Source organism: Xenopus laevis, chromosome 6S (assembly GCF_017654675.1).
Source record: "Xenopus laevis strain J_2021 chromosome 6S, Xenopus_laevis_v10.1, whole genome shotgun sequence".
NCBI lineage: Eukaryota > Metazoa > Chordata > Amphibia > Anura > Pipidae > Xenopus > Xenopus laevis.
In genome coordinates this window covers 2,422,741-2,442,387 of record NC_054382.1, presented here as the reverse complement: position 1 = coordinate 2,442,387, position 19,647 = coordinate 2,422,741, and the positions used below count along the sequence as shown (strand labels likewise).

Below are 19,647 nucleotides of genomic sequence, written 5' to 3'. Positions count from 1 at the left end.
TAGAGACCTCCGCTAGCAACATGGCGAGAGTTGAACTTCAGCTTTCACGCTATTGGCCCGTGATCTGTGGGCGGGGCACAGTCTGTTCTGCCTGCTGAGAGGAGATTAGAAGCATCCTGGGGCCTAGTGTCGCTCACGATCAACATAAAGATGGAATAAATCGGTGAGTGAAGCGGTTAACGCCCGTGTCAGTCCGCTGCCTTATTCCTCTGCCGCTTTATATACGAGGGTTATTATGTGCGGTGTTTGGATCCGCTATGCCGGGCTGTATGAGGAGAACAGGAGCCGTGGGTATAATTGCTGCTTGGATGAAAGGACTGGGGGCGGGGAGCTGGGAAATAGTCCTGCGACCCCTGACAGAGACAACTGGGACTTTATTTCTCTTATTCCTCTGTCTGAGGCACAAGTTTTACTGTGATCTCTCAATGTCTCACTTCTGGGCTATTTCCCTTCACACAAAGGGGAACTGCTGGGGCACTAGTTATATTGTGTCTTGTCTGAGTGCTACTGACCTACTGATAGACTTACATAGTAACATACTAATAACTGATAGACTTACATAGTAAAAGAGTAACATACTAATAGAGTAATTTAGTAACATAGTAAGTGAGGTTGGAAAAAGACCTTCAAGTTCAGCCTTAAGTCTATATATAACCTGCCTAACTGCCAGTTGATCCAGAGGAAGGAGAAAACCCATCTGAAGTCTCTTCAATTTGCCTCAGAGGGGGAAAAATTCCTTCCTGACTCCAAAATGGGACCAGTCCCTGGATCAACTTGTACTATGAGCTCTCTCCCATATCCCTGTATTCCCTCACTTGCTAAACACCATCCAACCCCTTCTTATACCTATCTAATGTATCAGCCTGTACCCCTGATTCACTTCCCAGCTCTCCCTGTAACACCCCTTTCCCTCCTCTAATCTCATTGGCTCCCTCCTGTCTGCTGGGAGGAGCTACTGGTGAATAAAGCATCCGACCCTTCCTTGTACCTATCTAATGTATCAGCCTGTACCCCTGATTCACTTCCCAGCTCTCCCTGTAACACCCCTTTCCCTCCTCTATCTCATTGGCTCCCTCCTGTCTGCTGGGAGGAGCTACTGGTGAATAAAGCATCCGACCCTTCCTTGTACCTATCTAATGTATCAGCCTGTACCCCTGATTCACTTCCCAGCTCTCCCTGTAACTCCTCCTTTCCCTCCTCTAGTCTCATTGGCTCCTTTCCTGTCTGCTGGGAGGAGCTACTGGTGAATAAAGCACCCGACCCTTCTTTGTACCTATCTAATGTATCAGCCTGTACCCCTGATTTCACTTCCCAGCTCTCCCTGTAACACCCCTTTTTCCCTCCTTAATCTCATTGGCTCCCTCCTGTCTGCTGGGAGGAGCTACTGGTGAATAAAGCATCCGACCCTTCCTTGTACCTATCTAATGTATCAGCCTTTTACCACTGATTCACTTCCCAGCTCTCCCTGTAACACCCCTTTCCCTCCTCTAATCTCATTGGCTCCCTCCTGTCTGCTGGGAGGAGTACTGGTGAATAAAGCATCCGACCCTTCCTTGTACCTATCTAATGTATCAGCCTGTACCCCTGATTCACTTCCCAGCTCTCCCTGTAACACCCCTTTCCCTCCTCTAATCTCATTGGCTCCCTCCTGTCTGCTGGGAGGAGCTACTGGTGAATAAAGCATCCGACCCTTCCTTGTACCTATCTAATGTATCAGCCTGTACCCCTGATTCACTTCCCAGCTCTCCCTGTAACTCTCCTTTCCCTCCTCTAGTCTCATTGGCTCCTTCCTGTCTGCTGGGAGGAGCTACTGGTGAATAAAGCACCCGACCCTTCCTTGTACCTATCTAATGTATCAGCCTGTACCCCTGATTCACTTCCCAGCTCTCCCTGTAACACCCCTTTCCCTCCTCTAGTCTCATTGGCTCCTTCCTGTCTGCTGGGAGGAGCTACTGGTGAATAAAGCATCCGACCCTTCCTTGTACCTATCTAATGTATCAGCCTGTACCCCTGATTCACTTCCCAGCTCTCCTGTAACACCCCTTTCCCTCCTCTAATCTCATTGGCTCCCTCCTGTCTGCTGGGAGGAGCTACTGGTGAATAAAGAAATCCGACCCTTCCTTGTACCTATCTAATGTATCAGCCTGTACCCCTGATTCACTTCCCAGCTCTCCCTGTAACTCTCCTTTCCCTCCTCTAGTCTCATTGGCTCCTTCCTGTCTGCTGGGAGGAGCTACTGGTGAATAAAGCACCCGACCCTTCCTTGTACCTATCTAATGTATCAGCCTGTACCCCTGATTCACTTCCCAGCTCTCCCTGTAACACCCTTTCCCTCCTCTAGTCTCATTGGCTCCTTCCTGTCTGCTGGGAGGAGCTACTGGTGAATAAAGCACCCGACCCTTCCTTGTACCTATTAATGTATCAGCCTGTACCCACTGATTCACTTCCCAGCTCTCCCTGTAACACCCCTTTTCCCTCCTCTAATCTCATTGGCTCCCTTCCTGTCTGCTGGGAGGAGCTACTGGGGGAATAAAGCATCCCGCCTTCCTTGTACCTATCTAATGTAATCAGCCTGTACCCTGATTCACTTCCCAGCTCTCCCTGTAACACCCCCTTTCCCTCCTCTAATCTCATTGGCTCCCTCCTGTCTGCCTAGGAGGAGCACTGGTGAATAAAGCACCCGACCCTTCCTTGGGTACCTATCTAAGTATCGGCCTGTACCCCTGATTCACTTCCCAGCTCTCCCTGTAACACCCCTTTCCCTCCTCTAATCTCATTGGCTCCCTTTCCGTGTCTGTGGGAGACTACTGGTGAATAAAGCATCCGAACCCTTTCCTTGTACCTATCTAATGTATCAGCCTGTACCCTGATTCACTTCCCACCCTCTCCCTATAACACCCCTTTCCCTCCTCTAATCTCATTGGCTCCTCCTGTCTGCTGGGAGGAACTACTGGTGAATAAAGCATCCGACCCTTCCTTGTACCTATCTAATGTATCAGCCTGCTACAACTGATTCAGGGAGACAATTCCACATCTTCACAGCTCTCACTGTAACAAACCCCTTCCCAATATAGCTGGAACCTCTTTCTTCTAATCGGAATGGGTGACCTTGTGTCAGATGGAAAGACCTTACTGGTAAATAAATCATTAGAGAGATTATTATATGATCCCCTTATATAAAATTTATACCATAGTTAATCATATCACCCCTTAAGCGCCTCTTCTCCAGCGTGAACATCCCCAATTTGGCCAGTCATTTCCTCATAGCTAAGATTTTCCCTTTACCAGCTTAGTTGCCCTTCTCTGTCCCCTCTCTAATACAATAATGTCCTGTTTGAGTGATGGAGACCAAAAAATGTAGGGCATATTCTAGATGGGCCTTACCAGTGCTCTTTTACATGGGACCCCTCCTCCCGTGGACTCTCTGCCCCATTTAATACAAGTTCAAGACCTTATTTGCCCTTGATGCTGCTGACTGGCATTGCTGCACAGACAAGTTTATTATCTACAAGGACTCCAAGCCTCCGTCTCCATTATGGATTTGCCTATGCAGTCCCATTAAGGGTATAAGTGGATATTGTTACATCCCAGGTGCAGGACTTTACATTTATCATCATTGAATCTCATTTGCCACTTAGCTGCCCAGATTGCCAGTTAGTCAAGATCCTGTTGCAAGTGCCACATCCTGGATGGAATTAATTGGGCTGATAGTTTTGTCTCATCTGCAAACACTGACGCATTACTTACAATGTCCTCCCCTAAGTCATTAATGAACAAGTTAAATAATTGTCCCATTAACAACCACCCTCTGTACCCGATCCTGTAGCCAGTTTCCTATCCATGTGCAAACTACTTCATTAAGCCCAACAGACCTTAGTTTAGAAAGCAGTCGTTTGTGGGGAACAGTATCAAATGATTTGGCAAAATTCAAATAGATCGCATCTATACTACCCCCCCCTACTGTCCAGCATCTTACTTACCTCATCATAAAAAGCAATCAAATTAGTCTGACATGACCTGTCCTTCATAAAGCCATGCCGATTGCTGCTCATAATGCCATTCACTAGGACAAACTTTTGAATGTGATCCTTTAACAAGCCTTCCAATAATTTGCCCACCACAGATGTCAAGCTTACTGGCCTATAATTGCCAGGCTGAGATAATAATTCCTTTTGAAATATTGGAATGACATCAGCTTTTCTCCAATACATAGGTACCATCAGAAAATCAGAAATAGGGACTGGTCTAAAACTGAACTAAGCTCTTTTAGAACCCGAGGGTGTATGCCATCAGGCCCTGGAGCCTTGTTTACATCAATTTTTATTAAAGCTTTATGAATCATATCCTGAGTCAGTCACTGACTAGATTGAGCTGAGCCATTAGTGCATCTATGAAGTGAGCCTGGGAACTCAGACTCTTCTATTGTATACACTGAAGAAAAGAACTGATTTTGCACATTTGCCTTTAATCTATTACAACCATACTGGTACCATTATTTAAAGGAGCAACACTCTCAACCTGTCACTTTTTACTATTAATATACTTAAAAAACTTTTTGGGATTAGTCTTAGCCTCTGCCGCAATACGCTCCTCATTTCCTATCTTTTCCTTCCGGATTGCTGATTTACAACATTTATTATATTGTTTATATTTATTAAATGCAGCTTCTGTCCCAACAGACTTGTAGTTTGTAAATGCCGTTCTCTTATTTCCTATTAACTTTTTTACTTCTATATTAAGCCACATAGGGTGGAATAAATTGAGAACAGTAATGATTTAATATCATTTTAAATAACAACCATTTCTGTGTTTTTAGCTGAAAACCTAATGCCCCAATCAATACTCTGTAGGGCAGCCCTCAAGGCACTAAAATTAGCTTTTCTGAAATTCATGGTTTTTGTTGCCCCAGTATATATTTGTTTCTTGCACCAGACATTAAATGATATAACATTATGGTCACTATTTCCTAGGGGTTCAATAACTTGCACATTAGAGATCACTAGATCCAGAATAGAAGAATAGTACTATTGTTGCCCTTTGTGCTACATTACAGTAAATTCCCACCAATTCTTTGCTAACACTGCCCATCTGTTCCATTCCCTGCTGCTCATTTTCCACACTGTATCGGGGAGCAGCACTGTACAGTGGCAGCCAATCAGCAGCTTGCTGAACCTGATAGGGAGCTGCTGCTAATATCTTTTAGGGTGAAGGCAACCTTGTGATTCGCTGTCCACTCCCTACTGTGTTTCTGGGAAAGGACCATTACTATACAAATGATGGGAAGCTCAAATAAAGGGGTCATTTTTAAAGGTCTATCTTAGCCCAAACTGAATTCAGGCCCCATCATTGCCTACAAGATATGGACCGAGAGCTCCTTATACAGAAGATATTCCCATGCCTCATAGAACTGCCTGAACAGCACAAATGAGAGGCCTTTAACCCTCAAATTATGGATTAATGGCGGAGACATTCAAATGGCTCTTTAAAGGAAAACTATACCCCCAAAATGAATACTTAAGCAACCGGTAGTTTATATAAAATTAAGTGGCATATTAAAGAATCTTGCCAAACTGGAATATATATTTAAGTAAATATTGCCCTTTTACACGTCTTGCCTTGAACTACCTTTTCTTGATGGTCTGTGTGCTGCCTCAGAGATCACCTGACCAGAAATACTGCAGCTCTAACTGTAACAGGAAGAGATCATCTGACCAGAAATAATGCAGCTCTAACTGTAACAGGAAAAGATCACCTGACCAGAAATACTGCAGCTCTTTTAACTTGTAAACAGGAAGAGATCACCCTGACCAGAAAATACTGCAGCTCTAACTGTAACAGGAAGAGATCACCTGACCAGAAATACTGCAGCTCTAACTGTAACAGGAAGAGATCACCTGACCAGAAATACTGCAGCTCTAACTGTAACAGGAAGAAGTGTGGAAGCAAAAGACACAAAGCTGTCTGTTGGCTCATGTGTGGTTTGTTTGGGTGCACTGTGAATAAAATCATACAATCCCAGGGGGTGGCCCTTATTTTTTAAAATGGCAATTTTCTATTTATGATTACCCAATGGCACATACTACTAGAAAAGTATATTATTATGAAAATGGTTTATTTACATGAAGGATTTTACACATGAGCTGTTTAACTCAATATCTTTTTATAGAGACCTACATTTTTTGGGGGTAAATTTTCCTGTGTAACCAGAAGCCCTGGTTTCATAGAACAGATAACACAGTTAAAGTGACACGTGTGGGGACAAACAATTTCTTCTATTTCAATGTGATTCTATGTGTGTGTTATTAGATCTGTCCAAAAACCAGCAGAGATGGTGTTATAATGTATATAATGCCCAGAAGCATCTGTCCCCTCCCCAACCATTGGGATTGTGGGCGGAGCTATCACTGGGATTCACCTCTTGTTCTGTCTCCTCCCATGGTTATTAATTATTGTGCCAGTTTATATAACGTTTGTATGTTGTTTTGGATACATTACTGGGGATCTTTTTATTATGGGGCCATTTGTATTCTCTGTTTAATGTGAGCTCTGTCCCTTTCTTATTCTCAGGACCAGAACTAAAAGGGAGCCAGCAGTTACACCAGGAAGTGGCCCAAGGACAGAAGCAGTTACACCAGGAAGTAGCTCAAGGGCAGAAGCCATTACACCAGGAAGTGGCCCAAGGGCAGAAGCAGTTACACCAGGAAGTGGCCCAAGGACAGAAACAGTTACACCAGGAAGTGGCCCAAGGACAGAAACAGTTACATCAGGAAGTGGCACAAGGGCAGAAGCAGTTACACCAGGAAGTAGCTCAAGGGCAGAAGCCATTACACCAGGAAGTAGCCAAAGGCCAGCAGTAGTTACACCAGGAAGTGGCACAAGGGCGGCAGTTGGAAGTGGCCCAAGGGCAGCAGCAGTTACACCAGGAAGTGGCCCAAGGGCAGCAGCAGTTGGAAGTGGCCCAGGGGCAGAAGCAGTTACACCAGGAAGTGGCCCAAGGGCAGCAGCAGTTACACCAGGAAACAGAACAAGGGCAGCAGCAGTTACATCAGAAGTTATGAGAGGCCAGCAACAAAACTGTGCTGCCCAGGAGCAGGCTCACCAGGACCACATGAGAACTGAGCTGCAGATGGACATGGAGTCTGGGATTCTGGAGCAGGAAACAGACAAGGCTGCCCAGGAGCCTATAGAAAACCGGTTCACTCAGACGGAGCAGCGGGGCATGGTGGTGCAGAAGAAGAGGCTGCAGACGATCTGGAAAAGACCTGCAGTGATGGAGTACAGGACCACCTCTGCTTATAAGACAGTGCAGAATCTATTAGAGAAGATGAGCCCGGACGATGATATTGAAACCTTCCTGGCAGTGTTTGAGAGGGTTGCAGAACACTCAAAGCTTCCTCACGACGAGTGGGCTGAAGTCATTGCTCCCTATTTGTCAGGGAAGTCCCTGAAGGCATACTTAGGCTTAAGCAAGCAGGATGCCAAAGACTACACTAAACTCAAAGAAGAAATCCTATCCAGTGAGGGGATCACGGGCTGCCGTGCGGGAGTCTTGCACAAATGGAGCTACTCCCCCGAGAGGTCCGTCCGCTTCAGATGTACGGGCCTGATTGTCCCTGGCTAACAATTGGCTCCAGCCAGAGGTCTCTACACAGTGGGCCCCGGGTTATAGAGAGGATCGTGCTGGACAAGTTTGTCAGGATCCCTTCCTCCAGCATTCAAGTTTGGATTGCGTTAAAAGGGGCCCCAGAGATGTGGATCAGTTGGTGTCCTTGGTGGAGTGGTACAACGCTACGGTGGATCATCTCCATGGTTCTTCTCCAAAGTCATCCTTGATGGGCGGAACTTTTCCTGGAGTCCTTGGTTAGGAACATTGCTTTCTTACGTTTATTTTCCTGAGCATGATTTCCCACTTTTACTAAACCCTCTTTGTTCTTATTACCAGGCTACCCAGGGGCTGAAGGAGATTTCTTCCCAATAAAGGTGGAGACAGAAGAATCATATTCTGAAGATGAACCTCAGCCAGTGGAAAATGCACTTTCTGGACGGGGTAATTAGCCAGGGATCTAGCAATGTATTCAACATTTCCTGCATGTCCTTATGTATGCATGACAAACTGTCAATCAAGGGTGAGAATGAATACAAGATGTGAAGTAGAGTCCTGCATCGGGACTCAGCCAGTTTATACTTTTTGTGCCTGTTGTTTGGGTGGGCAGTGGGTACCTGATCCGCTGCAGTAAGGGGGACTACAGGAGGGAGGAAAACTATGCTTCTCAATGTAAATAGTCACGGCTGTGAGGTCACTTCCAGTTATGGCGACATCACTTCCGATTTCTGCAGAAGGCGGGTAAGAGGGTTCGTGTATGGGTTAGGCTAAGCTGGTCTGGGTTGAACTTGGGTCTTAAAGGAGAAGGAAAGCTACAGAGGCATTTTATTGCCAATAGGTTAGCCACAATAGTGCAAGCTAGAATGCTATATTTATTGTGTAGACTGTTTTACCATACCTGAGTAAACAGCTCTAGAAGTTCTCTGTTTGTTTAGGATAGCAGCTGCAGTATTAGCTAGTTGTGACATCACTTCCTGCCTGAGTCTCTCCCTACTCATTTATAGCTCTGGGCTCAGATTACAGCAGTGAGAGGAGGGAGGGGGGGAGAGGAGCAAACTGAGCATGCTCACGCCTGGGGCAAGGAGGTTTAAGATGAAAAAAGTTATTCAGATACAGAAGCCCATGAGTACACAATCGAAGGAAAGAAATGTGCTGTTTCTTTTGACAGAGGACTCAGAGCAGCATTACTTTGAGGGGTTACTGGTGTATTTATATAGACCTTTCTGATAAAGCTAACTTAATTTTAGCCTTTCCTTCTCCTTTAAAGGAACAGTAACATCAAAAACAGAAAGTGTTATACAGTAGATCACAGATAAGCTCTGTACTATACAATTACAACTATCTATTATCTACTGTGTATCCTGTTCTTGAATGGCTGCCCCCATGGCTACACAGCAGCTTGTTTATATAAACTACAGTAGTACTTATCTGTTATCTACTGTGTATCCTGTGCTTGAATGGCTGTCCCCATGACTACACAGCAGCTTGTTTATATAAACTATAGTAGTACTTATCTGTTATCTACTGTGTATCCTGTGCTTGAATGGCTGCCCCCATGGCTACACAGCAGCTTGTTTATATAAACTATAGTAGTACTTATCTGTTATCTACTGTGTATCCTGTGCTTGAATGGCTGCCCCCATGGCTACACAGCAGCTTGTTTATATAAATTATAGTAGTACTTATCTGTTATCTACTGTGTATCCTGTGCTTGAATGGCTGCCTCCATGGCTACACAGCAGCTTGTTTATATAAACTATAGTAGTACTTATCTGTTATCTACTGTGTATCCTGTGCTTGAATGGCTGCCCCATGGCTACACAGCAGCTTGTTTATATAAACTATAGTAGTACTTATCTGTTATCTACTGTGTATCCTGTGCTTGAATGGCTGCCTCCATGGCTACACAGCAGCTTGTTTATATAAACTATAGTAGTACTTATCTGTTATCTACTGTGTATCCTGTGCTTGAATGGCTGCCCCCATGGCTACACAGCAGCTTGTTTATATAAACTATAGTAGTACTTATCTGTTATCTACTGTGTATCCTGTGCTTGAATGGCTGCCCCCATGGCTACACAGCAGCTTGTTTATATAAACTATAATAGTGTTTCCAAAGCAAACACAGCAGTTGTACCATTGCAGGGCAACAGTACATTATATTGTCATTCCTTCAAAACACTTTAATTTTTGGTGTTACTGTTCCTGTAAAAAACAGACCCATGCAGTCTCTAGTGTGAAGCCTGGAGCAATTTTAGGCAATGCTTTATGTGGAAATCACATGAATTAGTCTGTGTGAGATAAGATTGAACCATTTCACAGTAGGTACATTGGGAGTGATTTGAGGGAGATGAATACTTCTGTAAAACGTAATGGGAGGTTGTTTATAAACACTGGGCAAATTGTCACCTCAGCAGTAACCCATGACAACCAATCAGACGATTTTCAGTGTCTAATTTACAGCTGATTGGTTGCTATAGGTTATCGCCCAGGTACAAATTTAGCCACTATTTATACATGAGCCCCGAAGTCAGCTGTTGCCTCTTGCTAGGGTATTGTTACTCCTAATCTTATTTTACACCAATAAAAATAATAATTGATAATATTCTCTGTTTCGGGGGGGGGGGTAAATTAGGGCCACACCTATCAATTAAAAAGTCAAGAGTAATTCAGTAGAGTAAAAACATACTTTTTCCTGTCTTGGTGCAATTATTATGGCTTGTTCCTTATTAACAGGTTTCCCTGAGGCTGATCCTGATGTGTTACAGGTAAAGGTAGAGACACAAGAGCAGCTGAACCCAATGGGAAGCTCAGAGATTACATTTACAGCCGGGGGTAAGCAGCATGGAATCCTTTAACTAGAACCTACAACTAAAGGATAAGAGTAAATAGATCAAAATGTAGCTTATATATATATATATATATATATATTAATATACATACACATACATACAGTCTATTTGGAAAGAAATTCCAGGACCAGCACTACCCCTTGTGTAGTTTTAATTCACAGACATCTAATACAATTCCGTTGTTTTTGAAGGATATAATGCTATGTGCAAACTGTGTTTAAATACTTAAACAGTGCCTCAGAATTACGGAAATGCTCCCATAGACTCCATTTTATCCAAATAATCATATTTTTTAAAACTGATTACCATTATCTGTGTAATAATAAAACAGTCGCTTGTACTTGATCCCAACTAAGATATAATTAATCCTTATTGGAGGCAAAACCAGCCTATTGGGTTTATTTAATGTTTATATGATTTTCTAGTAGACTTAAGGTATGAAGAAACATTGATTATCCCAGGTCCCAAGCATTCTGGATAACAGGTCCAATACCTGTTTGTGTGTATGTATATATATATATATATATATATATATATATATATATATATATATATATATATATATATAATAGATAGATAATTAGATATATATTAGACAGATAATAAGATAGATAGATAATAGAGGATAGATAAATAAATAGATAATTAGATAAATAATTAGATGATATATAATAGATTATTAGATAATACATAGATAATTAGATGGATACTAGAGGATAAACAAATAAATAATTAGATAGATATATAATTAGATGATACATAATAGATAGATGGATGGACAGTTATATAGATAATAAATAAATATCTATATACCAGAAGGAGGCTCACACTCACAGGTCTTACAAAGAAATAACGGTGTATCTTTTGTAAGGCTAGAGTACTAGTTAGTTCTTATTTTTGACTAATAAACACCGTTATTTCTTTGTAAGACCTGTGAGTGCGAGCCTCCTTCTGGTATATACTTATCCTTTTGGGCTTTATTTGCTCCCCGGCACGAGTTGTGCCGGCATCCAGATAGATATATAGATATATAGATATATATATATATATATATATATATATATATATATATATATAATATCAAAACAGGGGGGTTGTGGGAGCACTCTAAAGGCTTTAAAGTATAAATATAAGTATAATAAATGCTATTGCATATGTACCCAAATAGGGGTTATTTTGTTACAAAGTTATGATCATAAAATTGATAAGCCACCATACCACGTCAAGGTAAACCCCGAATGGCGGTCCCTAACTTGTTTTATATTTTATGTGCATTTTAGCATTACCTGTAATCAATGTCCATTGAACGCTGTTTTTTATACTAATAATATATATAAAATAAGATAGATGATAGAGGATAATTAGATAGATAATAGATATAAGTAGATATTTCGATAATTTCGATAATTAGATGATGAATAATAGATAAATAGACAATTAGATGGATGATTAGATATATAGATAAGTAGAAAGATGATAAATAATAGACAATTAGAGGATAATTATATATAGGGATAGATAGATGATAGAGTAGATAGATGGATGAATACAGTATCAGATAGTTACTGTAGATAGATGATAACAATTGGAATTAAGTTCACTTGTGATTCGTGTTTACTCACTTCTTATTACCCAATTTCAGGCTGTGTAGAGGTATACAGTATATACTATAACAAGATTACTGAGAACAAGAAAAAGCAGTACAACCCCACACTTCCTTATTAAAATTAATTGAGATCTACAATTCCATTGAGATTTCTATGGATCCAAATTGCTGTTAAAATGAAAAAGTAAGATTTCAGTAGGATTTAAAAAAAAAAAAAAATTTAGGCTTGAAGGCTCACCGACGCGCGTTTCGCAGTACACTTTATCAAGGCAAATGGGCTTTTTCTCCATCACGTAACTTTTTATTGCTTCCGCATGTGACGACATTAGGATCTTATTGAGATCTTGCGAGATTCTTACAATGTGAGGCCGCGTCATTGCGCTTCTGTCAATATGACGCTCACAGTTCCTCCCTCACTCGGACCCATCCAAATATGTAGGCATGACGACCCAAATGCTGAAGACAAGAGTCCAGCAACATTGCAGTTCCATACGCAATGCTGGTAAAACCAATAAAGCCGATGCAACCTTATCTACAGTTGCGTGGCATTTCAAAAAATTCCATGATATGAATCCAATAGACCTAAAGTTCTGGGCCCTGGAAAAAAAAAAAGTATTATGGGACTTATGTACTTCATGTGATTAAAATAGATTCATCAGTTGCCAGGTAAAATTTCCATGGTAACCTGCCCCGTTTCCCTAGATTCGTGGTAAATCATGACGTCCCCTGTGGGAGGAGATCGCTTGGTTCCTGAGCTTGGATAGGTCCGAGTGAGCGTCATACTGACAGAAGCGTTGTCTCACAGTGTAAGAATCTTACGAGATCTCAATAAGATCCTAATGTCGTCGCATGCGGAAGCAATAAAAAGCTACGCGGTGGAGAAAAAGCTCATTTGCGTTGATAAAGCGAAACGCGCGTCGGTGAGCCTTCAAACCTAATTTTTTTAAAAAAAATCCTACTGAAATCTTACTTTTTCATTTTAACAGCAATTTGGATCCATAGAAATCTCAATGGAATTGTAGCGCTACCAGCGCAGCATTCATTCTCCTTGTTCTCATTGAGGCACTGAGGATTAGTTGGATTTATAGCAAAGCTAGGTCTCTTTTAGACAGTTAAATGTAGCAACGAGACCGCAGTCCTCAGTGTTCTGCCTTTCTCCCACGTGTGATGTCCCAGGGCTCAGAACAACTCAGACAGTTTTTTTGGGACAACTCCACCTCTAAACTATTTTCCAATTTCTTAAACTATTACTCATGAATTGCCGACGCCAATTTTTTAACTGCTTAATATTATGAACTCACTTTGAATTATATTTATAGCTCTAGCACTTTAATTTATTGAAATACGGATAATTAACTTTAAAGGAGAAGGAAAGCTACGGAGGCATTTTATTGCCAATAGATTAGCTGCAATAGTACAAGCTAGAATGCTATATTTATTCTGTAGAATGTTTTACCATACCTGAGTAAAAAGCTCTAGAAACTCTCTGTTTGTCTAGAATAAGAGCTGCAGTATTAACGTGGTGTGACATCACTTCCTGCCTGAGTCTCTCCCTGCTCTGGGCTCAGATTACAGTAGAGAAGGGAGGGGTGGGGGGAGAGGAGCAAACTGAGCATGCTCAAGCCCTAGCCCTGGAGGTTTAAGCTGAAAACAGTTAGTCTGATACAGAAGCCCATGAGTACACAATAGAAGGAAAGAAATGTGCTGTTTGTTTTGACAGAGGACTCAGAGCAGCATTACTTTGAGGGTTTACTGGTGTATTTATATAGACCTTTCTGATAAGGCTTACTTACTTTTAACCCTTCCTTCTCCTTTATGTTGTTAATAATTGTGCACAGATCTAAAGAATAGCTTAGCACTTAATTTATCATAGCACTTTAAACGAATGAATACATTCTATATAGCATCATCGATTGAAATCCCATGAACTGTACGCGGGTGTGAAATGAATGTGATTACAATAGCACTAAGCACTTTATATAATTAGATCTCAATTCGTTTTTAATAAGGAAGGGGTTGTCCTGCTTTTTCTTGTTCCCAGTAATGTAGATGGATGATTATTAGATCAGAGATCATTAGATCAGAGTAACTGTAGCAGATCTAACCCTTTCATAGATTCTTTGTGAATGTTCATATCAAGCACATCAGTGTATATGAGTGTGACTCAGTGTGGGATGTACTTAGTAGCCACATACATTTTATGACTCTCATGTGTTTTCTCTCTCAGTAGAGAGTTGTCTGGAGCACAAGGCAAGCTGGGACCCAGGAATGCACCGGATTGATTTAGCTCAGCAGAATTTACCTGTTCCCGAAGCCAAGGCTTCCACACACACCCCGGAGTCTTCCCAAACCTCCAGCGCATCTGCCGCATTTTCACTTCCCAGGGAAAAGACTAAACCGCAATCAAACGTGAGCCCGAGAAATGGGCAGCGTTCAATGAGGTGGAAAATGACACATTTCCCTTGTTCCAAGTGTGGAATGACTTTCTCTACCAGGACAGATCTTATCAAGCACCTGTGTGTGGGGAAAAACGACAGCATTTCTCAGCACTCTTCAGAAGTCGGCGACCCCCTCGGGGCAAAGGCGGAACGTTCCGGCCACGCGGAAGGGAAACCTTTCAAATGCCATGAATGCGGGATGGATTTTGCGGATGAGCCGTCTCTTCAGTCCCATCAGACGCTGCACGCAGAGGATAGACCGTTCCAGTGTAACCAGTGCGGGAGAAAGTTCTCTCTGCGGAGCAGCCTTTCCAATCACGAGAGGAACCAGTCGTGCGAGCAGCCGTTCCGATGCGAAGAGTGCGGCAAAATCTTCTCCCGGAAGAGCAGCCTTCACAGCCATCAAAAAATCCACACGGGGGAGAGGCCGTTCATCTGCATGGAGTGCGGCAAAAGCTTCTACGAGAAGAGCGACCTCCGCAAGCACCAGAAGAGTCACACGGGGGAGAAACCCTTCAACTGCCCCGAATGTGGGAAGAAGTTCTCTCTGGTGTGTAACCTTCACAAGCACCGCAAGCTGCACGAGAAGGAGCACGTTTCACCTATGGATAACGATTTCCTTGACGGGATGATCTTCTGACCCGTGTTCCTTAAATGTTCCTTTATTTATGGCGCCAGAACAAAAAATGTTGTTGAGTTTTCTATGTATGTGAGTGTGCGAGTACTTCAGGCCTTCCTCAGGCAGCGTGTGATCATTTGTGCCCAGAGCGTGACTGCAAAGAGGGGCGACCCGTCCCCTAATCTTTTCTGCAGCACAAGCAGTTTGTTCACAAACACAAAATGTGTCTGGAAATTGGGGAAGGAATTGCTTAAAGTTAAGGAAGTTTTACCTGGAATTTGACTCACGTTTCTTGCCCCCTGGAATATCACTAAGATTTGTCAATTTACAAGGTTGTCCTTGAAGGACAGAATTTTGGGAAAACTTTATGGCACTCGTGCTCACGCTTCTAAACCTTTGGCAACGTTTATGCCATCCCAAAACAATTGGCAAAGTTTTAAAGCATAAAGCCTTTAAGGAGTTTGTGAACCTTGCTCAGCTGTGATCAGAAAGTACGTCTAGCAGCAAGCTGGGTGGCAGTGGGTGGCTGACCGCATACTGGGTGACAGGGTGGGTGACCGTGGGTGGGTGACAGTGGGCTGGGTGGCAGTAAGGTGGGTGACAGCAGACTGGGTGACAGTAAGGTGGGTGACAGCAGACTGGGTGACAGTGGGCTGGGTGACAGTAAGGTGGGTGACAGCAGACTGGGTGACAGTGGGCTGGGTGACAGTAAGGTGGGTGACAGCAGACTGGGTGACCGTGGGTGGGTGACAGAAAGGTGGGTGACAGCAGACTGGGTGACAATAAGGTGGGTGACAGTAAGGTGGGTGACAGCAGACTGGATGACAGTGGGCTGGGTGGCAGTAAGGTGGGTGACAGCAGACTGGGTGACAGTAAGGTGGGTGACAGCAGACTGGGTGACAGTGGGCTGGGTGACAGTAAGGTGGGTGACAGCAGACTGGGTGACCGTGGGTGGGTGACAGAAAGGTGGGTGACAGCAGACTGGGTGACAATAAGGTGGGTGACAGTAAGGTGGGTGACAGCAGACTGGATGACAGTGGGCTGGGTGGCAGTAAGGTGGGTGACAGCAGACTGGGTGACAGTAAGGTGGGTGACAGTGGGCTGGGTGACAGTAAGGTGGGTGACAGCAGACTGGGTGACCGTGGGTGGGTGACAGTGGGCTGGGTGACAGTAAGGTGGGTGACAGTAAGGTGGGTGACAGCAGACTGGGTGACCGTGGGTGGGTGACAGTGGGCTGGGTGACAGTGGGCTGGGTGACCGTGGGCTGGGTGACAGTAAGGTGGGTGACAGCAGACTGGGTGACAGCGGGCTGGGTGACAGTAAGGTGGGTGACAGTAAGGTGGGTGACAGCAGACTGGGTGACCGTGGGCTGGGTGGCAGCGGACTGGGTGACTGTGGGTGGCTGACAGTGGGCTGGGTGTTTGTGGGCTGGCGTTCCCAAATCTGCTTGTTTTATTGGGGAGATATATGGCGAGAGCAGAAAAGACTCCGTAGACTGCTGCAGCTGAAGCAAAGGGGTTTTATGAACTATACGGAAGTGGAAGTTCTGTGCACAAGTTCTATGTTATCATCTTAATCTAAAATACCTGTTGGTTTCAATAAAAGAGTTGTAACGTGTGTTTGTACCTTTAAAGGTTCCAAGAGCTTCTCAGAACTCATTGTGCTAAAGCTTCATAGGGCCGTGGGGATTTAGAGCAAATTTTGTTACCCCGGCATTTTGTAGATCATTTGGGGAGGGGACAAAATCCTCGAAATCGCCCCTTCGTTTATTTGCACTTGCATAATAGTCTTGCGCGATTGTTTCCCTTCTTGAAAGTGCACTGGGCAATTTCAGGCGGAGTGTGATTTTTATTTTATTAAAGGTTAAGTAAACCTTAAAAATAAGAACGTAAAACTGACGAGGGGGCTATTCTAAGCACTTTTGTAATGTACATTCATTATTTATTTATGTTTAATTGCAAGATATTAAGGGATACATGTACTGTTAATATGAATGAATTGTGTTACAACAGCGCCACCTGCTGGTCAGTTTCCCACCAGTCTGACCAGCAAGTAGTCAAGGAAGTTGTCAGTCTGCTTAGGAAACAATTAGAAACCTTTCCTAATTGCCCCAAACTCATCCCATATAAACATTTCCTTTATGTTGAGAAGACTCCTTAAAGGGATCCTGTCATCGGAAAACATATTTAATTTTGAAATCTGACATGGGGCTAGACATTTTGTCAGTTTCCCAGCTGCCCCTGGTCATGTGACTTGTGCCTGCACTTTAGGAGAGAAATGCTTTCTGGCAGGCTGCTGTTTTTCCTTCTCAATGTAACTGAATGTGTCTCAGTGGGACCTGGATTTTACTATTGAGTGTTGTTCTTAGATCTAAGACAAAATGTCTAGTCCCATGTCAGATTTCAAAATTGAATATAAAAAAATCTGTTTGCTCTTCTGAGAAATGGATTTCAGTGCAGAATTCTGCTCGAGCAGCACTATTAACTGATTCATTTTGAAAATTTTTTTTTCTTCCAATGACAGTATCCCTTTAAACCTAGTGAGCTGCAGCAATGCGTCCCATGTAAATGGTTAATAATAAAGGTGAGAAGCTGACATTGGATAAGCATAAAGTCAGCGTCACATTTTGGGAGTCAGTACCTTTTCCCTCCAACCATCCGCGCCCACCCGAGCCCGACTTCTGGGTTCCTTTTATAGACCCGCGCAGACCCACCCTGCAGATGATGTCACAAAAGGGGCGGGCAGGCGCATTAGCGATCCTAGAGGGGGGCGGGCCCTGGTGTGACGCGCAGCCGAGCCCCGCCCCCTCCGTACTGCCGCATTTTCAGCGGCGAATGGACTGCACCCCCTGCTCCGCGGTAGTTCCGCCACTGGGCAGGCGTGCGTCTATGTCAACTCAGAAGCTGCCATTTGTAAGGTCGCGGGCGGGAAGAGCAGTCAGAGCTCAACCCGGCCGCGACGTGAAAAGGGGGTGTGAGGTCGGCCCAAACCCGCGGGTAAACCCACTGGTATCAGGCCGGCCAACATATCATTTGTACCCAGCCCAACTAATGGACTCCTGGGAATCCAGGGAAATGGAGCCGTCACACTGCAGTTAGGCTAGGGCTACTTGGGGGCAGAAAACCACTAGCCAAAATCCGCTGCTTGATTTCTGCCCTACCACAGGTAACGGCTTTCTCTCTCTCTTCCACATTGATTCTGCGGATTTAGTTTCAAAACGTAGTTACAGATATTGACCAAAATCCGCCAGTTGGGCTTCTTGCTTTACTTCAAGGCAACTGATTCCATACAGTGGGCAAATTATTATTATACAGTGAGGATCATAAAAATCCTCTTGGTGAGTCACATGTAGCCCATAGGCCTCCAGTTGGTCAGCTCTGCTCTATTACAAGTCCCATCATTAAAAGGATAAGTAAACCTTATAAATAAGTGAATGTAAAACTGATGAGGGGACTATTCTAAGAACTTTTGTAATGTACATTCATTATTTATTTATTTGTAATCCCAAGATATTAAGGGATACATGTACTGTTAATATGAATGAATTGTGTTACAACAGCGCCACCTGCTGGTCAGTTTCCCACCAGTCTGACCAGCAAGTAGTCAAGGAAGTTGTCAGGAGAAAGAAAGAGGCTGATGTTCTTCTGCTTAGGAATAAAATTAAAAACCTTTCTCACATCTTTCCTAAGCAGAAGAACATCAGCCTCTTTCTTTCTCCTGACAACTTCCTTGACTACTTGCTGGTCAGACTGGTGGGAAACTGACCAGCAGGTGGCGCTGTTGTAACACAATTCATTCATATTAACAGTACATGTATCCCTTAATATCTTGGAATTAAAAATAAATAAATAATGAATGTACATTACAAAAGTGCTTAGAATAGCCCCCTCATCAAGGTTTTTTTTTAAGGTTTACTTATCCTTTAATTTCCCTTTGGGGAAGCAAGATGTTAAATTCTGTGTTACATTCCCATGGGGGCAGATTTAAAAGGCTGTTTAACACAAGAGGGCTGCAGAGTTGTTTTTTGTGATTATCAATATGTTTTTGTAAAAAAAAAAATAATTGTGACGTTTTCTTTTATTCCCTTTATTTCGGCACATACCTGTAATTTCTAGCTGGGAAATACCCTCTGATTCTTAAAAAACTCAAAATGACAACCAAACTATTACCTGGATCTGTGCCCTATGGTAAATATAATTTCAGATTTCATATACCACCAGCGGTCACCTGTGGACCTGGCCTTAAAGAAAACACACTGGGAGTCATTTATAAACACTGGGCAAGTTTGCATAGGCAGTAACCCATAGCAACCAATCAGTGATTAGCTTTTTCAGCCAGCTGTAGGTTGAACACTGAAAGCAATCATCTGATTGGTTGCCATGGGTTATTGCCCGGGTGCAAATTTGCCCAGTGTTTATAAATAACCCCCACTGTGTGAAAAACAAGGATGTGCCAGTGCATCATATGCTTTTAAATACAGAAGGAATTTGCTTTAAAGTTGTCCCACCCACCTGCTGCTCCCTGAATTC

The 19,647-nt window shown here is 43.3% G+C and overlaps 2 protein-coding genes across 2 annotated transcripts; both read left to right on the top strand.

The window, feature by feature from the left end:
* The first annotated feature begins 10 nt into the window (after positions 1-10).
* Positions 11-7,621, top strand: LOC108695561. Its single transcript, XM_018224145.2, has 2 exons — positions 11-163; positions 6,568-7,621. The coding sequence occupies exon 2, from the start codon at positions 7,055-7,057 to the stop codon at positions 7,619-7,621; it is 567 nt and encodes a 188-aa protein (XP_018079634.2). The 5' UTR covers positions 11-163; positions 6,568-7,054.
* Positions 7,622-7,706: 85 nt separating this feature from the next.
* LOC121394984 (gastrula zinc finger protein XlCGF52.1-like) lies at positions 7,707-16,735 on the top strand. The gene is made up of 4 exons (XM_041567267.1): positions 7,707-7,860; positions 7,943-8,047; positions 10,340-10,438; positions 14,289-16,735. The coding sequence occupies exons 1-4, from the start codon at positions 7,833-7,835 to the stop codon at positions 15,137-15,139; spliced, it is 1,083 nt and encodes a 360-aa protein (XP_041423201.1). The 5' UTR covers positions 7,707-7,832; the 3' UTR covers positions 15,140-16,735.
* Positions 16,736-19,647: the final 2,912 nt, after the last annotated feature.